At 46.7% G+C, this 19,609-nt stretch overlaps 1 protein-coding gene across 7 annotated transcripts in view; it reads left to right on the top strand.

Moving 5' to 3' along the window:
- The window catches only part of slc39a14 (solute carrier family 39 member 14), a 46,713-nt gene extending 28,945 nt beyond the window's left edge, over positions 1-17,768 (top strand). For 6 of the 7 annotated variants that reach the window (XM_078565383.1, XM_078565379.1, XM_078565382.1 and 3 more), the window contains 6 exons: positions 1,022-1,191; positions 4,709-4,831; positions 7,475-7,678; positions 9,816-10,026; positions 13,712-13,896; positions 14,389-17,768. In XM_078565383.1, the coding sequence (XP_078421509.1) occupies positions 1,022-1,191; positions 4,709-4,831; positions 7,475-7,678; positions 9,816-10,026; positions 13,712-13,896; positions 14,389-14,538 (1,043 nt within the window). In that variant the 3' untranslated portion in view covers positions 14,539-17,768. The remainder of the gene's footprint in view (positions 1-1,021; positions 1,192-4,708; positions 4,832-7,474; positions 7,679-9,815; positions 10,027-13,711; positions 13,897-14,388) is intronic. The other variant, XM_078565385.1, reaches the window with a different exon arrangement.
- Positions 17,769-19,609: the final 1,841 nt, after the last annotated feature.

Genomic DNA, 19,609 nt, shown 5'->3' with positions numbered 1-19,609 from the left:
AACACCAGTCTGTCATATGCCAACACCTTGGTCAGTATTAGTACCAGCTTTGACTCCGCCAACTGAAACCCAGTGACCAGTTCTGTTTTTCACTCTGCTCTGATAGGACTGGTGCGATTTCTCGATTAACAGATCCGTCATCCAGAATTGAATTGGTACATTGGCAATACAGCATCTCGCCAATTGAATTAAGAGTGATAATGAAGCTAAAAGTGTTTCATTATAAGGACCAGTTGCATAGACTAGACCTTTATGAACAAGGGAAATACAAGCTTCAGGGGGCGATCTGATCGTAGTGTTTAATGCGTTTAAAGGAGCTGATGGGGTCAGAAGAGAAACTCATTCCTTGGGTCAGGGGATGTGGTGTTCAGAACAAGGGGGCATAATATTACAGTTAAGAGCCAGATAATTCAGGGGTGATCTCAGGAAACACTTCTTCACACAAAGGGTAGTGGAAATCTGGAACTCTCTCCCTCAATAAAAGCTGTGGAGGCTGAGGTAGGGGATGGGTGGTGAGTAGTGGTGGGGGTCAATCACAATTTTCAAAACTAAGATTGTCATATGATTGTTAGGTAAGGTACATGAAACCAAGGCAGTTACATGGATTTAAGATATAGATCCGCCATGGTCTGATTGAATGGTGGAATAGGCTTAAGGGGCTGAATGGACTATTTCTCCTCTTATAATTTGTTCTTCAAAAAAGTCAAGGTAGCAATGCCTGGACAATACTCGGCGAGGCTGGAGGCTCATGTTATTCGAGAAATCAGCCGAGATGTGAAAATACATTCCTTGCCTTTCCTAAAGATCAGACAGATTGATGACATAATCCAGTTGTGGACCTGACTTGAAGACAAGGCCTTCTGGAACTAATTGAATTAAATGCTTTCTGTTTGTCTCCTTTCTCCCTGTCTGTCTGCCTCTGGCCTTCCTGTGTAATTATTTCCCCCTCCTTCATGGTATGGAATCCTCAACTGGGCCTCATCCTCGTGCTCTCCTTGGCTGCTGCCTGTCGGTCGGGCAGTCTGGGGTTATGGTTTTCTCTGTGTGACAGTCATCTCCCTCTGCTCCCTGGTCGGGGCCAGTGTGGTGCCATTCATGAGGAAAACCTTTTACAAGAGACTGCTGCTCTACTTCATCGCCCTGGCGATTGGCACTCTCTACTCTAACGCCCTCTTTCAGCTCATCCCAGAGGTATTGTAATTCATCTTAATTCATTTACTATCAGCGGTGCATGGAGTGTGTGCTCAGATTCATGTTCCATCCAGTTTCATGCTCACTGCAAAGCTGAGCATTTCTCTTTCTGGATTGGCCCACTCCCAACCCTAGCTTCTTGGTCGAGTTCCTAGCTTTTCGCTAATCCAATGAGAAGACTAGATGAAAGTTAGTGCCCATTAAAGCCTGCTTCATCGGCAGCCCATCCACCACCTCTGAAACCCGTGACCTCCACACCTAGAAGGACAAGGGCGGCAGATAGTTGGGAACACCACCACCTGGAAGTTCCGCTCCAAGCCACACACCACCCTGACTTGGAAATATATCGCTGTTCCTTCACTGTCGCTGGGTCAAAATCCTGGAACTCACTCCCTAACAGCACTCCCCACCTCTACCACATAGACAGCAGCAGTTCAAGAAGGGTGGCTCAACACCACCTTCTCAAGGGCAATTGGGTATGAGCAATAAATGCTAGCCTGGCCAGCAATATCAAGCCACAGGCCTAGAACCCTGATGCTGCTGATGTTGAAAATTTCATGAAATAACTTGGCATCATAGGGACTGGGGCAAGAGGACACTGAGACATGAGTGCAAAGAGTAGGTTTAAGACATGACAGGGAGTCCTGCTTTACAGATGATAGGTTGACAGCTGGAACAGATTGTCAGGGAGGGAAGTGAGGACTGGAGCCAGCTGTTCAGTTGGTAGGGCCAGACTTCTGGGAGGTTAGGGATCAAATAGGCTCAAGAGCTGTATTCATATTAATCAATGTTTGAAAAGCAAAATAAGCAGGAAAAAAATGGCCTTATTTTTAAACAAAGCAGACTTCAGGCAACCAAGTCACATTTTCAAAAGTCTTAGAAGCCTGAGGATCCGAGGTGGAAATGATGGTAACCTTACACAACAAAAGCAGCGGCTGATTCTGCCTCAGTGTCTCAGGAATATTTACAGAGTTCAGGAGGAAATAGTGACATGGGCAGACACAGAATTGTTACAGCACAGGAGGAGGCCATTTGGCTGTCGTGTCTGTGCCAGCTCACTGAATGAGCAATGCACCGAGTGCCTAACACAGAGCAGATCCAACTTAACACCAAGAAATGCAAATGAAATACTTTAGTAGGGAAATTGAGGAGAGACAATTCAAAGGTGGGGGGTGAAGAAACAGAAATCTGGAGTGGCATGACACAAATCTTGAAGGTGGCAGGGCAAGGTGTAAAATTGTTTCATAAGAAACTTCTTTACTCACAGAGTGGTGACATTGTGGAACTCATCACCACTGGGAGTGTTGAAGCAAATAGTGTAGATGCATTTAAGGAGAAGCAAGACAAACATATGAGGGAGATGGGAACAAAGGGTTACAATGGTAGATTTAGATGAGCAAAGATAGTAGGAAGCCTGAGTGGAGCATAAATGCTGGCATGTATGGCTGGGCCAGATGGTCTGTTTCTGTAGTTTTATACCCTATGTTAATTCTGTTAAAAACAAACACGTGGGCTCCTTGGCTTTATTCATAGAGACATAGAGTAGAAAAGCAAGGAAGTTCTCCTAAACCTTTATTAAACACTGATTGGGTCTCAGATGGAGTATTATGTCCAGTTCGAGAGACTGCACTTTAGGAAGGACATCAAGGCCTTAGAGAGGATTTAGTTGAATGGCACCAGACATGAGAGACTTCAGTTACATAGAGAGACTGGAGAAGCTGGGGGTGTTCTGCCTCGAACAGAGAAAGTTAAGGGGAGCATTTCTGATTCTGTGACATCCCAATCAATCATCTGATATTTGACCTTTGAGAGACTAGAGAAGGCTAAGCTCCTCTCCATGCACACTGAATGAGGGAGTGGCTTCCCATTATTAACATTCCTGATTGTGTGTTTTTGTTCGTCGTGAAGCATCCTAATTTCAGTTGCTCTCTGTGACTGTGAGTGGTTTTGGTTTCCAGGTATGATTGAGATGACTTCAGGTGACTGGTGCAGATCAGGTCGTATTCCCTCTTGTATGTACCTTCAGATTTTATTAAGTTCTCAGCCAAAGGTAGCAAGTGAATCCTTTTTCTTTCTGATCTATTTGTGTACCTTATTCACTTGAGGAGGAATGTGGGAGAAGCTGGTGGAGGCGGGGGGGGCTTCTTTGTCCCATTTTATTCCTACCACCCAATCCCTCTGTTTTCAGGAGAATCTGATTGATCCATGCTCTGTGCCCTATGACCCAGTTGAGACAAAGGATTTGAAGGAAGTGACACTGCAGAAATGCCCAGATTCAGTCATTTTCATTTTAGAATGGTGCTGTTTCCCCCAATGGGATATAGGCTTTCAGCTGGGCTGTTACTGCTGGTGTGGTCTGTAAGGCTTTCCCTTACCAACCCCTCCACCCCCTCCATTGAACCTACAGACAGGGGAGGGAGTCAGAAAAGCCCAGACTACTGGTGGCTTTGCACCTTGGCTGAGACTCCCAGCCCAACTTGCAGAGCATCATCAAGATTTGGAGAGAAGATGAGCCGAACTAAGCAGCAGAAGTGAGGTCAAGTTGGAGAAATTAAGTCTCTGATGAGGTTTTGAAGATGGAGGCACACTTTGCTATAAATCTGTCCTACTCTGCTCTTTCCAGTCAAACCAAGGATTAAGCGGTTGTGAAATTAAGCTTGTCCTCTTTTAAGGTGGGTAGGTTAACACCATCTTTCACTCAACATGTCTCCTGCACTAAAATGACTATCTCCTCTCCTTCTGACCCACCCGACCCCCCTCTGACCCATCCCCAAACCCACCCCCTGTCCCTCTGACCCATCTCTCTTTCCCCCTGGCCCATCTCTTTTTCCCCCCAACCCACCTCTCTTGCCCCCTGACCCACCTCTCTTGCCCCCTGACCCACCTCTCTTCTCCCGCTGACCCATCTCTCTTCTCCCGCTGACCCATCTCTCTTCTCCCGCTGACCCACCTCTCTTCTCCCGCTGACCCACCTCTCTTCTCCCGCTGACCCACCTCTCTTCTCCCGCTAACCCACCTCTCTTCTCCTGCTGACCCACCTCTCTTCTCCCGCTGACCCATCTCTCTTCTCCCGTTGACCCACCTCTCTTCTCCCACTGACCCACCTGTCTTCTCCCCCTGACCCACCTCTCTTCTCCCGCTGACCCACCTCTCTTCTCCCGCTGACCCGCCTCTCTTCTCCCGCTGACCCGCCTCTCTTCTCCCCCTGACCCACCTCTCTTCTCCCGCTGACCAATCCCCCTGAAAGCTGCAGATTGTTTGTCAATATCGCAGCTATTAGTTTAACCCCGGAGTACTTGAAACTGGTCCATTTTGAACAGATTGAATTCAGTGGGCTTTGCTCTGGATTGATAGTATTCTGTTCCTGGCTGTGTATATATATATGTATGTGTGTGTGTGTCTGTGTGTGTTTGTGTAGGGAGTGTTTGATGGTTAAACGCTGTGTGTTTTCAAACGGCTGATTGTAGTGATTCTGCACTGGTTCCCTTTAACACTATGCTGTGTTCCCCTCACTCAGGCCTTTGGATTTGACCCGAGGGAAGCTGATTATGTATCCAAGTCAGTCGTGCTATTTGGGGGATTCTACCTGTTCTTCTTCACGGAGAAAATCCTGAAAATGGTGCTTAGACCCAAAGATAAGGTAAGGTAGTGATTGGCCTTGTGGAGTGACAGGATGACTGAAGCTGCAGGGCTAATGATTCATCTCCTGAAAACTGCTGCAAACAAAACCAGGGCTGAGAAATGCAAACTGCCCTTTCTCCATTTGCTTCACTTAGTTTCGGAAGTGTTAAAGGCGCCGAAAACCGGTTGGATCGGGCAATAGAAAACAGGAGGTTGTAGATGTTGGTGCACAGTTTGGAAAGGCTGGGGACTGATCTGCATCAGCCTCCATTTCCTCACCACATCCTGTGTTTAGCTCTGAGACAGTGGGGGTTTCCCACCCAAAATGCATACCACTTGAGAGCTTTGGGTTTCAGGCCTTGGTGTAATGCTCGTCATGTTTGAATGCAGCACCGTCCATCAAGCCTTCCCCATTCCCTCTAACAACAGGATCACTGTCATTGGCCTCTTCCCAACCTCCCTCTCATTGCCGCTCAGTTCTACGAGGGCCACTCAGCTCCAGAACTAATTAGAGCCCCAAACATGGACAAAATAGCTGAACTCGAGGTGGGGTGAGAGTGACTGCCTTAACATCAAGACAGCAGTTGACCAAGTGTGGCATCAAGGAGCCCTAGCCAAATTGGAGCCGATGGGAATCGGGGAAACGTCTCCACTGGTTAGAGTCATACCTGGCACAAAGGAGGAAGATGGTTCTGGTTGTTGGAGGTCAAACATCTCAGTCCCAGAACATCAGTTCCTCAGGGTAGTATCCTAGGCTCAACCACTTCAGCTGCTTCATCAATGACCTTCCTTCCATCATAAGGTTAGAAGTGGGGATGTTTGCTGATGATTACACAATGTTCAGCACCATTCATGATTCATCAGATGCTGAAGCAGTCCATGTCTAAATGCAGCAAGACCTGGACAATATCCAGGATTGGGCTGACAAATGGCAAGTAACATTCGTGCCACATACGTGCTAGTCATTGACCATCTCCAACAAGAGAGAATCTAACCATCACCCCTTAGCATTCAGTTGCATTGCCATCATTGAAATGCTGCACTATCAACATCCTGTGGGTTACCATTGACCAGAAACTGAACTGGATCAGCCATATAAATACTGTAGTTACAAGAGCAGGTCAGAGGCTAGGAATCCTGCGGTGAGTAACTCACCTCCTGACTCCCCAAAGACTGTCCAGCATCTACAAGGCACAAGTCAGGAGTGTGATGGAATACTCCCCACTTGCCTGGATGAGCGCAGCAGCAACAATGCTCAAGAAGCTTGATACCATACAGGACAAAGCAGCCCACTTGATCGGCACCTCATCCATCCACAAACATCCACTCCTTCTACCACCGATGCACAGTTGCAGCAGTGAGTACCATCTACAAGATGCACTGCAGGAATTCACCAAGAGTACTTCAGCAACACCTTCCAAACCCATGATCTCTACCACCTAGAACGACAAGGGCAGCAGGCACATGGGAACACCACCACGTGGAAGTTCCCCTCCAAGTCACTCGCCATCAGAATTTGGAAATATAACAACTGATCCTTCACTGTAATTGGGTCAAAATCCTGGAACTCCCTCCCTAACAGCACTGTGGGTGTACCTACACCACATGGACTGTAGTGGTTCAAGAAGTGGCTCACCATCACCTTCTCAAGGGCAATTAGGGATGGGCATTGAAAATGCTGGCCTAGCCAGCAATGCCCACATCTTGTGAAAGAATAAAAAAACCTTGTCCTCCCTTCACCCCACATTCCAGAGGCTCACTGCTCTCTGGGAAAAACAGCACCACCAAACATCATGTCTATTCCCACCTTCCTTTTGCTGAATTAATCCAGAATTCAGGAGAAACTTCCTTATCCAGAGTGAGGTGAGAATATGGAACACGCTAGCACAGGGAGTGGTTGAGGCGAATTGTATAGATGAATTAAGTGGAAGCTGGATAAACACATTAGGGAGATAGGTGTTGAGAGGATGTTGGTTTCAGAATGGTGTCTCTTAAAGAAGTCTTCGTAGTCTTCAATAGGTTAACAGCAAGTCTTTATTTTCTACTTGTAATGATATACATATATACAGTAAAGGGTACAGGCAAGAACCTATTTCCATATCTAGGTCTTTCTACATCTCTCCTCAACATCACACTGACCCTCGGTTTGGGTCATGTGCCTTGTTACATCATTGTGCAGGCAGTCCTGTACTTAGTCCCACATTAACCCTGTATTTGCCACTCATATACTACAGAAGGATATGTTGAGATGAAGTAGGGAAGGAGGAGGCTAATGAGAAGTATAAACACCAGCATGTACCAGTGTGGGGCAATAGGTCTGTTTCTGTGCTGTTATTTCTGTTTCTACATGTACACAGTTTAAACACTTGTTCCTGCTTCTCCATGAACTGTTAAACTGGAGAAATCAATTGAGATACTATCCAGACCTTTCATTGAGTCAGCCTCTATCAGGTCAAAGCTCCAAGGTGAATAGACCAAGCTCCCTGGGCCTGTCAAAGTAGCTGAGGAAACTGGGAATCATCCTCATCACTATCTCTTAAACCATTCCAAAGACTCAACCTTCCCCTCCAGTCTCAGGGTTCAACTCTTAGCCCATTTAACAGACACGGCTCAGGGAAAGGTGCAAAAAACATTGACAAAAATAATTTTTCTCTTATTTAAGCGGGACCTGGATCCAAACCACAGCCAATACAGAGCTCAGCAATACGGCAGCAAAAGCGATCAGGAGGACGGAGTGATGGAAAAACTTCAAAATGGAGATCTGAGTCACACGCCATCCAGCCATAGTGAGGATGCTGAACAGAGGATTTTCACTGAGGATTCCACTGAGGGGGAGGCAGCCATTACCGGGGCCATGTCGGTGCAGGTCAGTATGGAGAGGGAGGAAGGCCACACCTCCCCTTCAACCCTCAGCTGAGGCAGGAAGCAATGTAAAACCTGTACTGAGCCTCGTATACCTGCCGGGACAGCGAAGTTAAACCTGTAACAAGACTTGTGTACCTGTAGGGACAGTGATATTTAAACCTGTACCGAGTCTTGTGTACCTGTTGGGACAGTGATGTTTAAACCTGTACCGAGTCTTGTGTACCTGTTGGGACAATGATATTTAAACCTGTACCGAGTCTTGTGTACCTGTTGGGACAGTGATGTTTAAACCTGTACCGAGTCTTGTGTACCTGTTGGGACAGTGATGTTTAAACCTGTACCGAGTCTTGTGTACCTGTTGGGACAGTGATGTTTAAACCTGTACCGAGTCTTGTGTACCTGTTGGGACAGTGATATTTAAACCTGTACCGAGTCTTGTGTACCTGTTGGGACAGTGATGTTTAAACCTGTACCGAGTCTCGTATACCTGTTAGGACAGTGATGTTTAAACCTGTACCGAGTCTCGTGTACCTGTTAGGACAGTGATGTTTAAACCTGTACCGAGCCTCGTGTACCTGCAGGGACAGTGGATGTTAAACCTGTACTGAGCCTCGTGTACCTGTAGGGACAGCGATGTTAAACCTGTACTGAGCCTCGTGTACCTGTAGGGACAGTGGATGTTAAACCTGTACCGAGTCTCGTGTACCTGTAGGGACAGCGATGTTAAACCTGTACTGAGCCTTGTGTACCTGTAGGGACAGCGATGTTAAACCTGTACTGAGCCTCGTGTACCTGTAGGGACAGCGATGTTAAACCTGTACCGAGTGTTATGACAGATGCAGTTGGTAAAGCAGAGTTATTTAAAAATCCCAGAGGGAAACTTTAAATAATTGTCATAACCTGTAATTTTATGCGTTATGTTTGAGATGAGACTCTGATTCAGGAATCAGACCACCAGTTCTCGAGGTTTTACATTAAACTAAATGAAACATTTTATTAATTTACACAGGTAAAATATATATACACATGGCTACAAATTACTACTATCATAACTTTTAACAAATTCCCAAACTAATCTCCATTAAGACAACAGCAACCCATAGACTGAACCAAACACCAGGCAAAGCATTTTTACCTTATGAATTCAAAATGAGGTTCCTTTCACTTTGATCTCACATTGCCTCTGCCTGCACACCCGAAAACTGCCGAAGTCATACCTACCAGCCCCATTGAATGTTATTCCCATTGTAATTACAACCTCTGAACTAAACCCCTCTAACAATAAAACCCCTTTCATAGTACCAATTTTATTAGTAATATAAACATATGGCTTCGTAACTACTAGATAGGTTTCCGCTTTCACCCTACGTCTTGAATGCTCTATTCAAAAAAATGCGAATGCACACTATCTCTCTTACATATCAAAACTTATATACATCAAAGCACTCAGACGAGCTGGTTTTAATCCAATTAAGACACACCCACAGACTAAACCTCTATTTTAAAAGAAAAATCTTTTCCAATAATATTATATACAATAATAGCTCCATGACATCGAGCTTTGTGTAACTGTAGGGACACCAATGATAAACCTGTACTGATCCTTGTGTACCGGTAGGGACAGCGATGTTAAACCTGTACCAAGCCTCGTGTATCTGTAGGAGCACCAATGTTAAACCTGTACTAAGCCTCATGTACCTGTACGGACAGCGATGTTAAACCTGTACTGAGCCTCGTGTACCTGTAGGGACAGCGATGTTAAACCTGTACTGAGCCCCGTGTACCTGTACGGACAGCGATGTTAAACCTGTACTGAGCCCCATGTACCTGTAGGGACAGCGATGTTAAACCTGTACTGAGCCCCGTGTACCGGTAGGGACAGCGATGTTAAACCTGTACTGAGCCCTGTGTACCTGTAGGGACAGCGATGTTAAACCTGTACTGAGCCCTGTGTACCTGTAAGGACACCAATGTTAAACCTCTAACGACCTCAACTGATTCTCTGGTCTTTCCCAAGATGGTCCTGGTACTCGATCAGAAACACTCTGTGTTGGGGTAGTGGATCAGGATTGGGGTGGTGGATTGGATTTGGGATCGGGGATGATTTGTGTAAAATGTTTCTTTGTTTCTCTCCGCAGGATCTGCAGCAGGCTGCAGGAGGGCCCTGTTACTGGCTGAAGGGGAACCGTTACTCTGACATTGGTACTCTGGCCTGGATGATCACTCTCAGTGATGGACTGCACAACTTTATTGATGGCCTTGCAATCGGAGCTTCCTTCACTGTCTCTGTCTTCCAGGGGATCAGCACCTCCGTGGCAATCCTTTGTGAGGAATTCCCCCATGAGCTCGGTGAGTCTAGTCCTCTCCATCTTGAGAGGGGTGGTGAGGGGAGTGTAAACTCAGTCTTGGGTTGGGGAGGTCAGGATACCTCCAGGTATCTGCATGTGGGCAGGGGGTGTCATGACATGACTAATAAGGCAAATGCTGACACGTGGAGACAGTGGGCTGATGATCAGGGGGCTGTGCAGCTAATCCTTTTCCCTGGTTCCCAACAACAACCTGTTACTACATCTAACCAGCTCCTGAACAATTAATGATCTTAAAACTCACCCCTAACAACTTAGAATTCTCTTGTTCCTTTCATGTAGTAAAAACATGATGAAAATGGAATCTCAATTGGAGTCTTGTGTCCAGTTCTGGGCACCACACTTTAGGAAAGATGTAGGCATTGGACAGAGTGCAGGGAAGATTTCCAAGAATGGTTCCTGAGATGAGGAACTTCAGTTATGATGATAGATTGGAGAGGTTGGGACTGTTTTGCTTGGAGAAGAGAAGGCTGAGAGGAGATTTGATAGAGGTGCTCAAAATCATGAGGCGCCTGGACGGAGTAGATAGGGAGAAACTGTTCCCACTCATGAAAGGATCGAGAAGGAGCAGGGACAGATTTAAAGCAATTGGCAAAAAAGAAAAGCAAAAGCGACATGAGGGAAAATGTTTTCACGCAGCGAGTGGTTAAGATGTGGAATGGGCTAGCTGAGAGTGTGGTGGAGGTAGATTAAACGGAAGAATTCAAAAGGGAATTAGACAGTTATCTGAAAAGGAAGAATGTGCAGGGTTACGGGGAGAAGGGGGGGAATGGCACTGGATAAATTGCTTCCATGGAGAGATGGCATGGGCCAGGCGGCCTCTTGCACTGCAACAATTCTGTAATTTTTGTGAGGCATTGGAAACAATTTGTCACCAAGTCACATATGGAGTTATTAGAGCACATGACCAAAATTTTGGTCAAAGGTGTAGGTTTTCAGGAGCGTCTTAAAGAATCTCAGAATTTTACCAGCACAGAAGGAAACCATTCAGCCCATCATGTCTGCACCAGCTCGCCAAATGAGCATTATGACCTTGTGCCATTGCCTTGCCTCTATACCCCTGCACATTGTTTCTATTCAAATAATCATCTAATACCCCCTTGAATGCCTCGATTGAATCTGTCTCCACCACATTTCCAGGCAGTGCATTCCAGACTCGAACCACTCGTGTGAAAAAGTTTTTTCTCACATCACATTTGCTTCTTTTGCAAATAACTTTAAATCTGTGCCCTCTCATTCCTGATCCTTTTACAAGCAGGAACAGTTTCTCCCATGTACTCTGTGTAGCCCCTTCATGATTTTGAACATCTCTATAAAATGTCACCTTTAACCTTCTCCTCACCAAGGAGAACAGCCCCAACCTCTCCAATCTATCTTCATAGCTGAAGTTTCTCATCCCTGGAATCATTCTTGTAAACCTCTTCTGCATTCTCTCCGATGTGTTCACATCTTTCCTATGATGTGGCGCCCAGAACTGTACAAAATATTCCAGCTGAGGCCTAACGAGTGTTTTATATAAATTCAGCATAACCTCCCTGCTCTTGTACTCTATGCCCCTATTAATAAAGCCCAGGATACTATATGCTTTATTAACTGCTCTCTCCACCTGTCCTGCCACCTTCAATGATCCATAAACAAATACACCCAAGTCTTTCCGCTCCTGCTCCCCCTTCAAAATTTCACCCCTTATTTTATATTGTCTGTCCATGTTCTTCCTACCAAAATGCATCACCTCACACTTCTCCACATTGAACTTCATCTGCCCCCTATCTGTCCACTCCACCAACTTGTCTATGTCCTCTTGAAGTTCCACACCATCCTCTTTATAGTTCACAACACTCTCAAGCTTCATATCATCCACAAACTTTGAAATTGTCCCCTGTACATCAAGATCTAGATAATTAATATAGATCAGGAAAAGCAAGGGTCCCAATACCGACCCCTGGGGAACTTCACTACAAACCTTCCTACAGCCCGAAAAATATCCATTGACCATTACTCTCTGCCTCCTATTTTTCAACCAATTTTGTATCCGTGTTGCTACTGTCCCTTATATTCCATGAGCAATAACTTTTCTCTCAAGTCTGTTGTGTGGCACTGTATCAAATGCCTTTTGACAGTCCGTGTGCACCACATCAACAGCATTACCCTCATCGACCTTTTCTGTTACCTCTTCAAAAAACTCCAGCAAGTTAGTTAAACACAATTCCCCCTTTAGAAATCCATGCTGGCTCTTCCTTATCAACCCATATTTTTATATGTGACCACTAATTCTATCCTGAATAATTGTTTCTAGAAGCTTCCCCACCACTGAAGTTAAACTGACTGGTCTGTAATTGCTGGGCTTATCCTTACAATCTTTTTTTGAACAAGGGCGTAATGTTTGCAATTCTCCAGTCCTCTGGCACCTCCCCTGAGTCTAGGGAAGATTGAAAGATTATGGTCAGTGCCCCTGCAATTTCTACTCACTTCCTTCAATATTCTTGGATGCATCTTGTCCGGTCCCAGAGGAAACTGAGACAGAGAGGAGAGAGTTTAAAGAGAGAATTCCAGAGCTCAGGACCCAGGTAGCTGAAAGCATGGCCACCAATAGTGGAGCAACTAAAATCGTGGATACTCAAGAGGCCAGAATGGGAGAAGCACAGAAATAGGGGGTTGTGGAGCTAGTGGAGGCTACAGAGATATGGAGGGGCAAGGACCCTCCTTATGTGCAAACAAAATTTAGAACTTTAAAATGGAGGCATTGTTTCATTGGAAACCAATGTAGGTCAGCAACTTCATCCTCCCACCTCACCTTCCTCTACTCCCCATCTTGTCCTTTATACCACCTGCCTTCCTTCTTCCCCTGGCCTTTCCACGAATGCCCCCCCCTGCCCTTTTACACTGTGATACTGCGGGAAGAGTGCGTAACTGAAGCTGATGTCTCTCTCTGCCTCCTTCCCCCTCCCCCTCCCCGTCTCCCTCCCGCTCCCCGTCTCCCTCCCCCTCCCCGTCTCCCTCCCGCTCCCCGTCTCCCTCCCGCTCCCCGTCTCCCTCCCGCTCCCCGTCTCCCTCCCCCTCCCCGTCTCCCTCCCGCTCCCCGTCTCCCTCCCGCTCCCCGTCTCCCTCCCGCTCCCCGTCTCCCTCCCCCTCCCCGTCTCCCTCCCCCTCTCTGCCTCCCTCCCCCTCTCTGCCTCCCTCCCGCTCCCCGTCTCCCTCCCCCTCCCCGTCTCCCTCCCCCTCTCTGCCTCCCTCCCCCTCTCTGCCTCCCTCCCCCTCTCTGCCTCCCTCCCGCTCCCTGTCTCCCTCCCCCTCCCCGTCTCCCTCCCCCTCTCTGCCTCCCTCCCGCTCCCTGTCTCCCTCCCCCTCCCCGTCTCCCTCCCCCTCCCCGTCTCCCTCCCCCTCTCTGCCTCCCTCCCCCTCTCTGCCTCCCTCCCGCTCCCCGTCTCCCTCCCCCTCCCCGTCTCCCTCCCCCTCTCTGCCTCCCTCCCCCTCTCTGCCTCCCTCCCCCTCTCTGCCTCCCTCCCGCTCCCTGTCTCCCTCCCCCTCCCCGTCTCCCTCCCCCTCTCTGCCTCCCTCCCCCTCTCTGCCTCCTTCCCCCTCTCTGCCTCCCTCTTCCTCTCTGCCTCCCTCCCCCTCCCCGTCCCCGCCTCCCTGCCTCCCTCCACCTCCCCCTTTCTCTCTCCCAGGTGACTTTGTCATCTTGCTCAATGCTGGCATGAGCCTCCAGCAGGCTCTCTTCTTCAACTTCCTGTCAGCCTGCTGCTGCTACCTGGGCCTGGCCTTTGGTATCCTCGCTGGGAGCCACTTCTCTGCCAACTGGATCTTCGCGCTGGCTGGTGGAATGTTCCTCTACATCGCATTGGCAGACATGGTAAGTAATGGGGCCATTTCTGTGTGAAGTTAAGAGTCAACTGCATGTCTGTGGGTCTGGATTCACAGCTAAGGAAGCAGATTTCCTTCCCCAAAGGACATGAGTAAACCGGTTGTGAGTCTGTGGAATTTACTCCTACAGTTAGTCATTGAAGCAGAGATCAGTGCAACATTTAAGAATAGGTCAGATAGGCAGCTGTTTAAAAGAAAGGAGGAATATGGGATTAGGGTGGGTATAATGCATTCAGGATAAACACAAATATGGAACATATGGTCCAAAGGGAATGTTTCTGTCGAGTGGGCCCACAGTATCTATGCATGAGCCGATTTACACAGGCCAGAGAACGACTGGCCAAGTCTGTAATTCTGCTGCGGAGAGGAACTTGACGAATGAAGTACAGGGAAACAGAGCCTTGTGTTTCAGAAGGTTCAGTGAGGTGATCCAATGTTCTGTGATTTCTTGTCTCACCCACTCTTCCATCTCCCTCAACAGTTCCCAGAGATGAACGAGGTGAGCAAAGGAGAGGATGGAGAGGAATCAACCTCATTGTTGGTGTTTGGAATCCAAAATGCAGGCCTGCTGACTGGATTTACAATCATGTTGCTGCTGACCATGTACTCCGGGTCGATCCAAATCGGATAGACTTCAGGCCTCGTAGTTAATGAACATCCAAAGCCAAGGCAGCTCGCTGTGGAGCCAGTCAAGTTTATCAAATATCTGAGGGGACACACACACAGTTGTGAACACTGACTGACTCATTTATTGCCACAACAAAGGTGGCCTTTCATTTAGGAACCTGCACTTTGCAAAATATAATCTTCTTAGGTTGGTTAGCAACAATTTAATTCCAGCTCGCTTACAGTCCAAGAACTTTCTGTCCAGTAAGGTTGAAAACACAAAAGGAGTATCCCCTCCAGAATCAGTGTTATGTGGAATCGTCTCGCCTGGACATCAGCCATAAGCATTCCAAGTCTAAATGAGGGAACAGGAATAATCTGCACATCCAAAAAGCACTGGGGACAAGGGAGAGGGAGTTGACGATAGTCAGGCTTAAACACAAGCCTCTAACTATCAGAGCTGTGGCTCATATTCAGTTCAACATGTAACAGTTTAAAAGTAGCCTGATTCCGCTGACATCTTTGGTGACACACGTTGGACAAAGTCTGCTCGGAGTGGAAGTTTTGGACACTGAACTGGGAAAGTTGCAGTTTACCAGAGCTTTATCACCATAGCAACGGGATTACCACCCTCCCCCTACCCTCCCTAACCCCCTCAGCCCAGGTTTACCCAGCTCCACAATCTGTGTTACGATAAAGTGTGCTAACACTAGTGTTATACTTCATCTCTCAAAGTGACTCCCTGTGGCACTTGATTATCTGAAGAAATTCTGTTGGCTCATCACGTGTGGGGGTTTATTCAATGTATTTTCTCTCTCTGTCCCCACACTTGCTTATTCACTCAAAGGGGAATGGGATAAAGACCACCCCAGGATGGTCAATGGTCAGTCATAGATCAACAGGAATTACTAACCCAGGAGTGAGTAGCTGAGCAGGGGAGAGGAGGCCATTGTTGAACAGGAACTCTGCTGCTTTCACCCTGGACATAGTCCTTCCAAACATTTCCATTCTAAATTCCTGTGTCCACCTGAATAAAACTGCTTTTGTAACTCTGTCACATATTGACACCTCACCTGTCATGGAGCTGCTACATTGCCACCAATGGTAGCAGGATGTGATTGCAGTGTGATGTTTACATACACTGCTCCCATTATAAATAGAGAAACATAGAAAATAGGAGCAGGAGTAGGTCATTCGGCCCTTCGAGCCTGCTCCACAATTCAATATGATCATGGCTGACCCTTTATCTCAATGCCATACTCCCGCTCTCTCTCCATACCACTTGATGCCTTTAGAGTCCAGAAATCTATCTATTTCCTACTTAAATATACTCAGTGATTTGGTGTCCACAGCCTCTGTGGTAGATAGTTCCACAGGTTCATCACTCTCTGAGTGAAGAAGTTTCTCCTCGTCTCAGTCCTACCCTGTATCCTGAGACTATGACCCTTGTTCTAGACCCCCAACCAGAGGAAATATCATCCCTGCATCCAATCTGTCTATCCCTGTCAGAATTTTATATGTTTCAATGAGATCCCCTCTCATTCTTCTAAACTCCAGTGAATACAGGCTTAGTCAGCCCAATCTCTCCTCATGCAACAATCCTGCCATCCCAGGAATCAGTCTGGTGAACCTTTGGCAAGTATATCCCTTCTTAGGTAAGGAGACCAACACTGCAGACAATACTCCAGGTGTGGCCTCACCAAGGTCCTGTACAGCTGCAGTAAGATTTGCTCCTGTACTCAAGTCTTCTTGCAATGAAGGCCAACATACCATTTGCCTTCTTACAATGTGGGGCAGAAGAATTTATAATGGAATCGAAAAGCCAGAGTGAAATCTCTCAGGTTAAAATGAGCACAATCTGATCCCAGCCTCGACTCCCCCTGCACCCTCTGACCTGAAGCAGATCTCAATGCCCTGTGTGCAACTCCTCAGTCAGGAGAAATTGATTTGAGTGAAGCCAGAGCCAAAATGAGCTGATTGGAATTAACAAGAATAGTCTTAGGTTGTGGATGGACTCATTTCCCTCGTCTGTCTGAGTCACTGGGGCAAGGAGCAGGGCCGGGTGCTGAGCTTTCTCAGGATATCCAGTGAAATGTACCACAACTCTGGTTCCCATCAGCAAAAGCAACTCCAGCAACATGTTGGTAATTGATTGTCCTTATTTAAGGTGCAGATATGATATTGTAAAAAAAAAAGTGAAAGCATTTGGACATCACTGTTTAATAGTTTTACAATGTGTTGTGCACAGAGAGTAAATATACTGGTTATATGTTCAATGTAGAGGGAGGTGATATAATGTCGGCACAGAGAACAGTGGGTGATACATAGTGGGTGGTATGGGGAGTGATGCTACATAGCGATTAGCCAGTCTGTGATGCCTGTTTGAAATGGAAAACCTCTTTGCCCTCATGTTTGCCGCCTCACCGTGTTAGAAGCCAGTCTCTGTCATGTGTGGAAATGACTGAGCAAGCCTGAGTTTAATACACCAAACTGTTCAACATTCCAGTCAACAAGAAACCAAACCCTCACATATACGAGTGCTGTTGGACTCAACCAATTTTATTATACATGGTGAAGTTTGAATTAACTATTTCCAGTCAAGTAGTCAGCAGGAATCTTACTGGAACAGGTTAAAAGCTGACTTTGGACTTTATTTCAATACAGAACAAGATTTGTTTTTTTGTTAAAGGTCCACTGATAGAGACGATGGGATTCGAACCCACTTCACCATCAAAGGATTTTATTTCTCTTCAATATTTCAACAGCAACACACTTGGTGAGACAAGTACCTTAAGGCAGGGAGGGCAATCCCCCTTCTGCCTATCTGTTGGGGGTGGGGGGGGGCGGGAAGGGTGGTGTCGTGGATTCTCAGGCCATTCAGCCCTCCATACCCTGAGTAGAGGTTTACCAGAAGACTGAATCAGGAGGTGGCATTCACCAGAACAACTGCAGCATTGCCAGTCAGGCAGATAGATACCAGTGGGACCCACTCACTCCAACCCTCAGTTTACCTGGAATGATCCCTGGATTCAAACAGTCTTCGCCGGATCGGAGGCTCTGTCAGAATCTGATGTTCAAACACACGGGTCTGATTGCAAAGACTTTTGTGTGTCACGTGATATGCTGTGCGTTACCAGCGACTTGATACCAAAATGATAAGTATGCTGTACTGACAATGGATTATGTTGTAAATTATTAATTATCGAACAAGTTGAATTACGACTTGGAGATTTGAATAAAGGTGAGCTGATTGGTTGACTTGGAATCGTTCAATAGTACAGCACAGCAGAACATGCCATTTGGCCATTCACGCCTGTGTTGGCTCGTTGTAGATCTATTCAACTGGTCCCAATCCCCTGCTCTTTCCCCATAGCTCTGCAGATTTTACTCTTTTGAAATATTTATCCAGTTCCCATTTGAGAGTTCATATTGAATCTGCTTCCACCGCCCTTTCAATCAGCACTTTACAGATCACAACAACTCACTGCACATAAAATAAATCTCATCCTCCTTTGACTATTGTGCCAATCATCTTAAATCTATGTCTCTCTGGTTACTGATCCTTCTGCCAGTGGAAACAATTTTTGCTTATCTACCCTATCAAAACCCCTCACAAATCTGTTCACCTCTATTCATCTTTTAATTCTTTCATGGGATCTTAGCATCACTGGCTAGATCAGCATATATTGCCTGTCCCGTATTGCCCTTGAGAAAGTTGTGGTGAGCTGCCTTCTTGAACCTCTCCAGTCCATCCCCACTTAATCTTCTCTGAGGAGAGCAATCTCAGCTTCTGCAGTCTCTCCCCACGAACTGGAAGGGGGTCATCAACAGTGCTATCAAGCAGCACTTAAGTCAGCAATAACCTGCTCACTGACACTCAGTTTGGGTTCCGCCAGGGCCAATCAGCTCCTGACCTCATTACAGCCTCTGTTTAAATATGGACAAAAGAGGTGAGGTCAAAGTGACTGCCCTTGACATCAAGGCAGCATTTGACCGTGTGGCATCGCAAAGCCTTAGCAAAACTGAAATCAATGAGAATCAGAGGGAAACTTCTCCACTGGTTGGAGTCATACCTGGCACAAAGAAAGATAGTTGTGGTTATTGGAGGTCAATCATCTCAGTCCTAGGACATCACCGCAGGAGTACCTCAGGGTAGTTACTCTGTGTTACACATGCAGTTTGGGTCTTGCTTTAAGAAGATGGAAGCTGTAAATTGCAACATATGAACTGTTCGGAAAGGTGTGAATGGCTGGTTTCATTATTATTGGCACAAAACTTTCAAACAATGATGGAAGATGTTTCCCAAGAGAAGACTGGTCCTTTCATAGGCCAATTCTGTTTTTTCCTGAAGTATTTTTGCAGCAGTGATGGCTTTTGTTTACAAAATGGCTTTTTCACTCAGGGTAGTGTCCTAGGCCCAACCATCTTCAGCTGCTTCATCAATGACCCTCCTTCCATCATGAGATCAGAAATGGGGATGTTCACTGACGATTGCACAATGTTCACCATTCACGACTCCTCAGATACTGAAGCAGTCCATGTCCATATGCAGCAAAACTTGGACAACATTCAGGCTTGGGCTGAGAAGTAACATTTGCGCCACACAAGTGCCAGGCAATGACCATCTCCAACAAGAGAGAATCCAACCATCTCCCCTTGACATTCAATGGCATTACCATCACTGAATCCCCTCATTATCAACATCCTGAGGGCTACCATTGACCAGAAAATGAACTGAACTGGACCAGCCATACAAATACTGTGCCTAAAATAGCAGGTCAGAGGCTTGGAATTTTGCAGACAGTAACTCACCTCCTGACTCTCCAAGGCCTGTCCACCAGCTACAAAGCACAAGTCAGGAGTGTGATGGAATACTCTCCACTTGCCTGGATGAGTGCAGCTCCAACAACACTCAAAATGCTTGATGCCATCCAGGACAAAGCAGCCTGCTTGATTGGCACCCCATCCACAAACATTCACTCCCTCCACTAAGATGCACAGTAGCAGCAGTGTGCACCATCTACAAGATGCACTGCAGAAACTCACCAAGGCTCCTCAGACAGCACCTTCGAAACCTGTGACCTCTAGCACCTAGA

Source organism: Cetorhinus maximus, chromosome 20, assembly GCF_964194155.1.
Source record: "Cetorhinus maximus chromosome 20, sCetMax3.hap1.1, whole genome shotgun sequence".
In the NCBI taxonomy this organism is placed as follows: Eukaryota; Metazoa; Chordata; class Chondrichthyes; order Lamniformes; family Cetorhinidae; genus Cetorhinus; species Cetorhinus maximus.
Note: the sequence above shows the minus strand (reverse complement) of the source record. Positions and strands in the feature narration are given on the sequence as shown.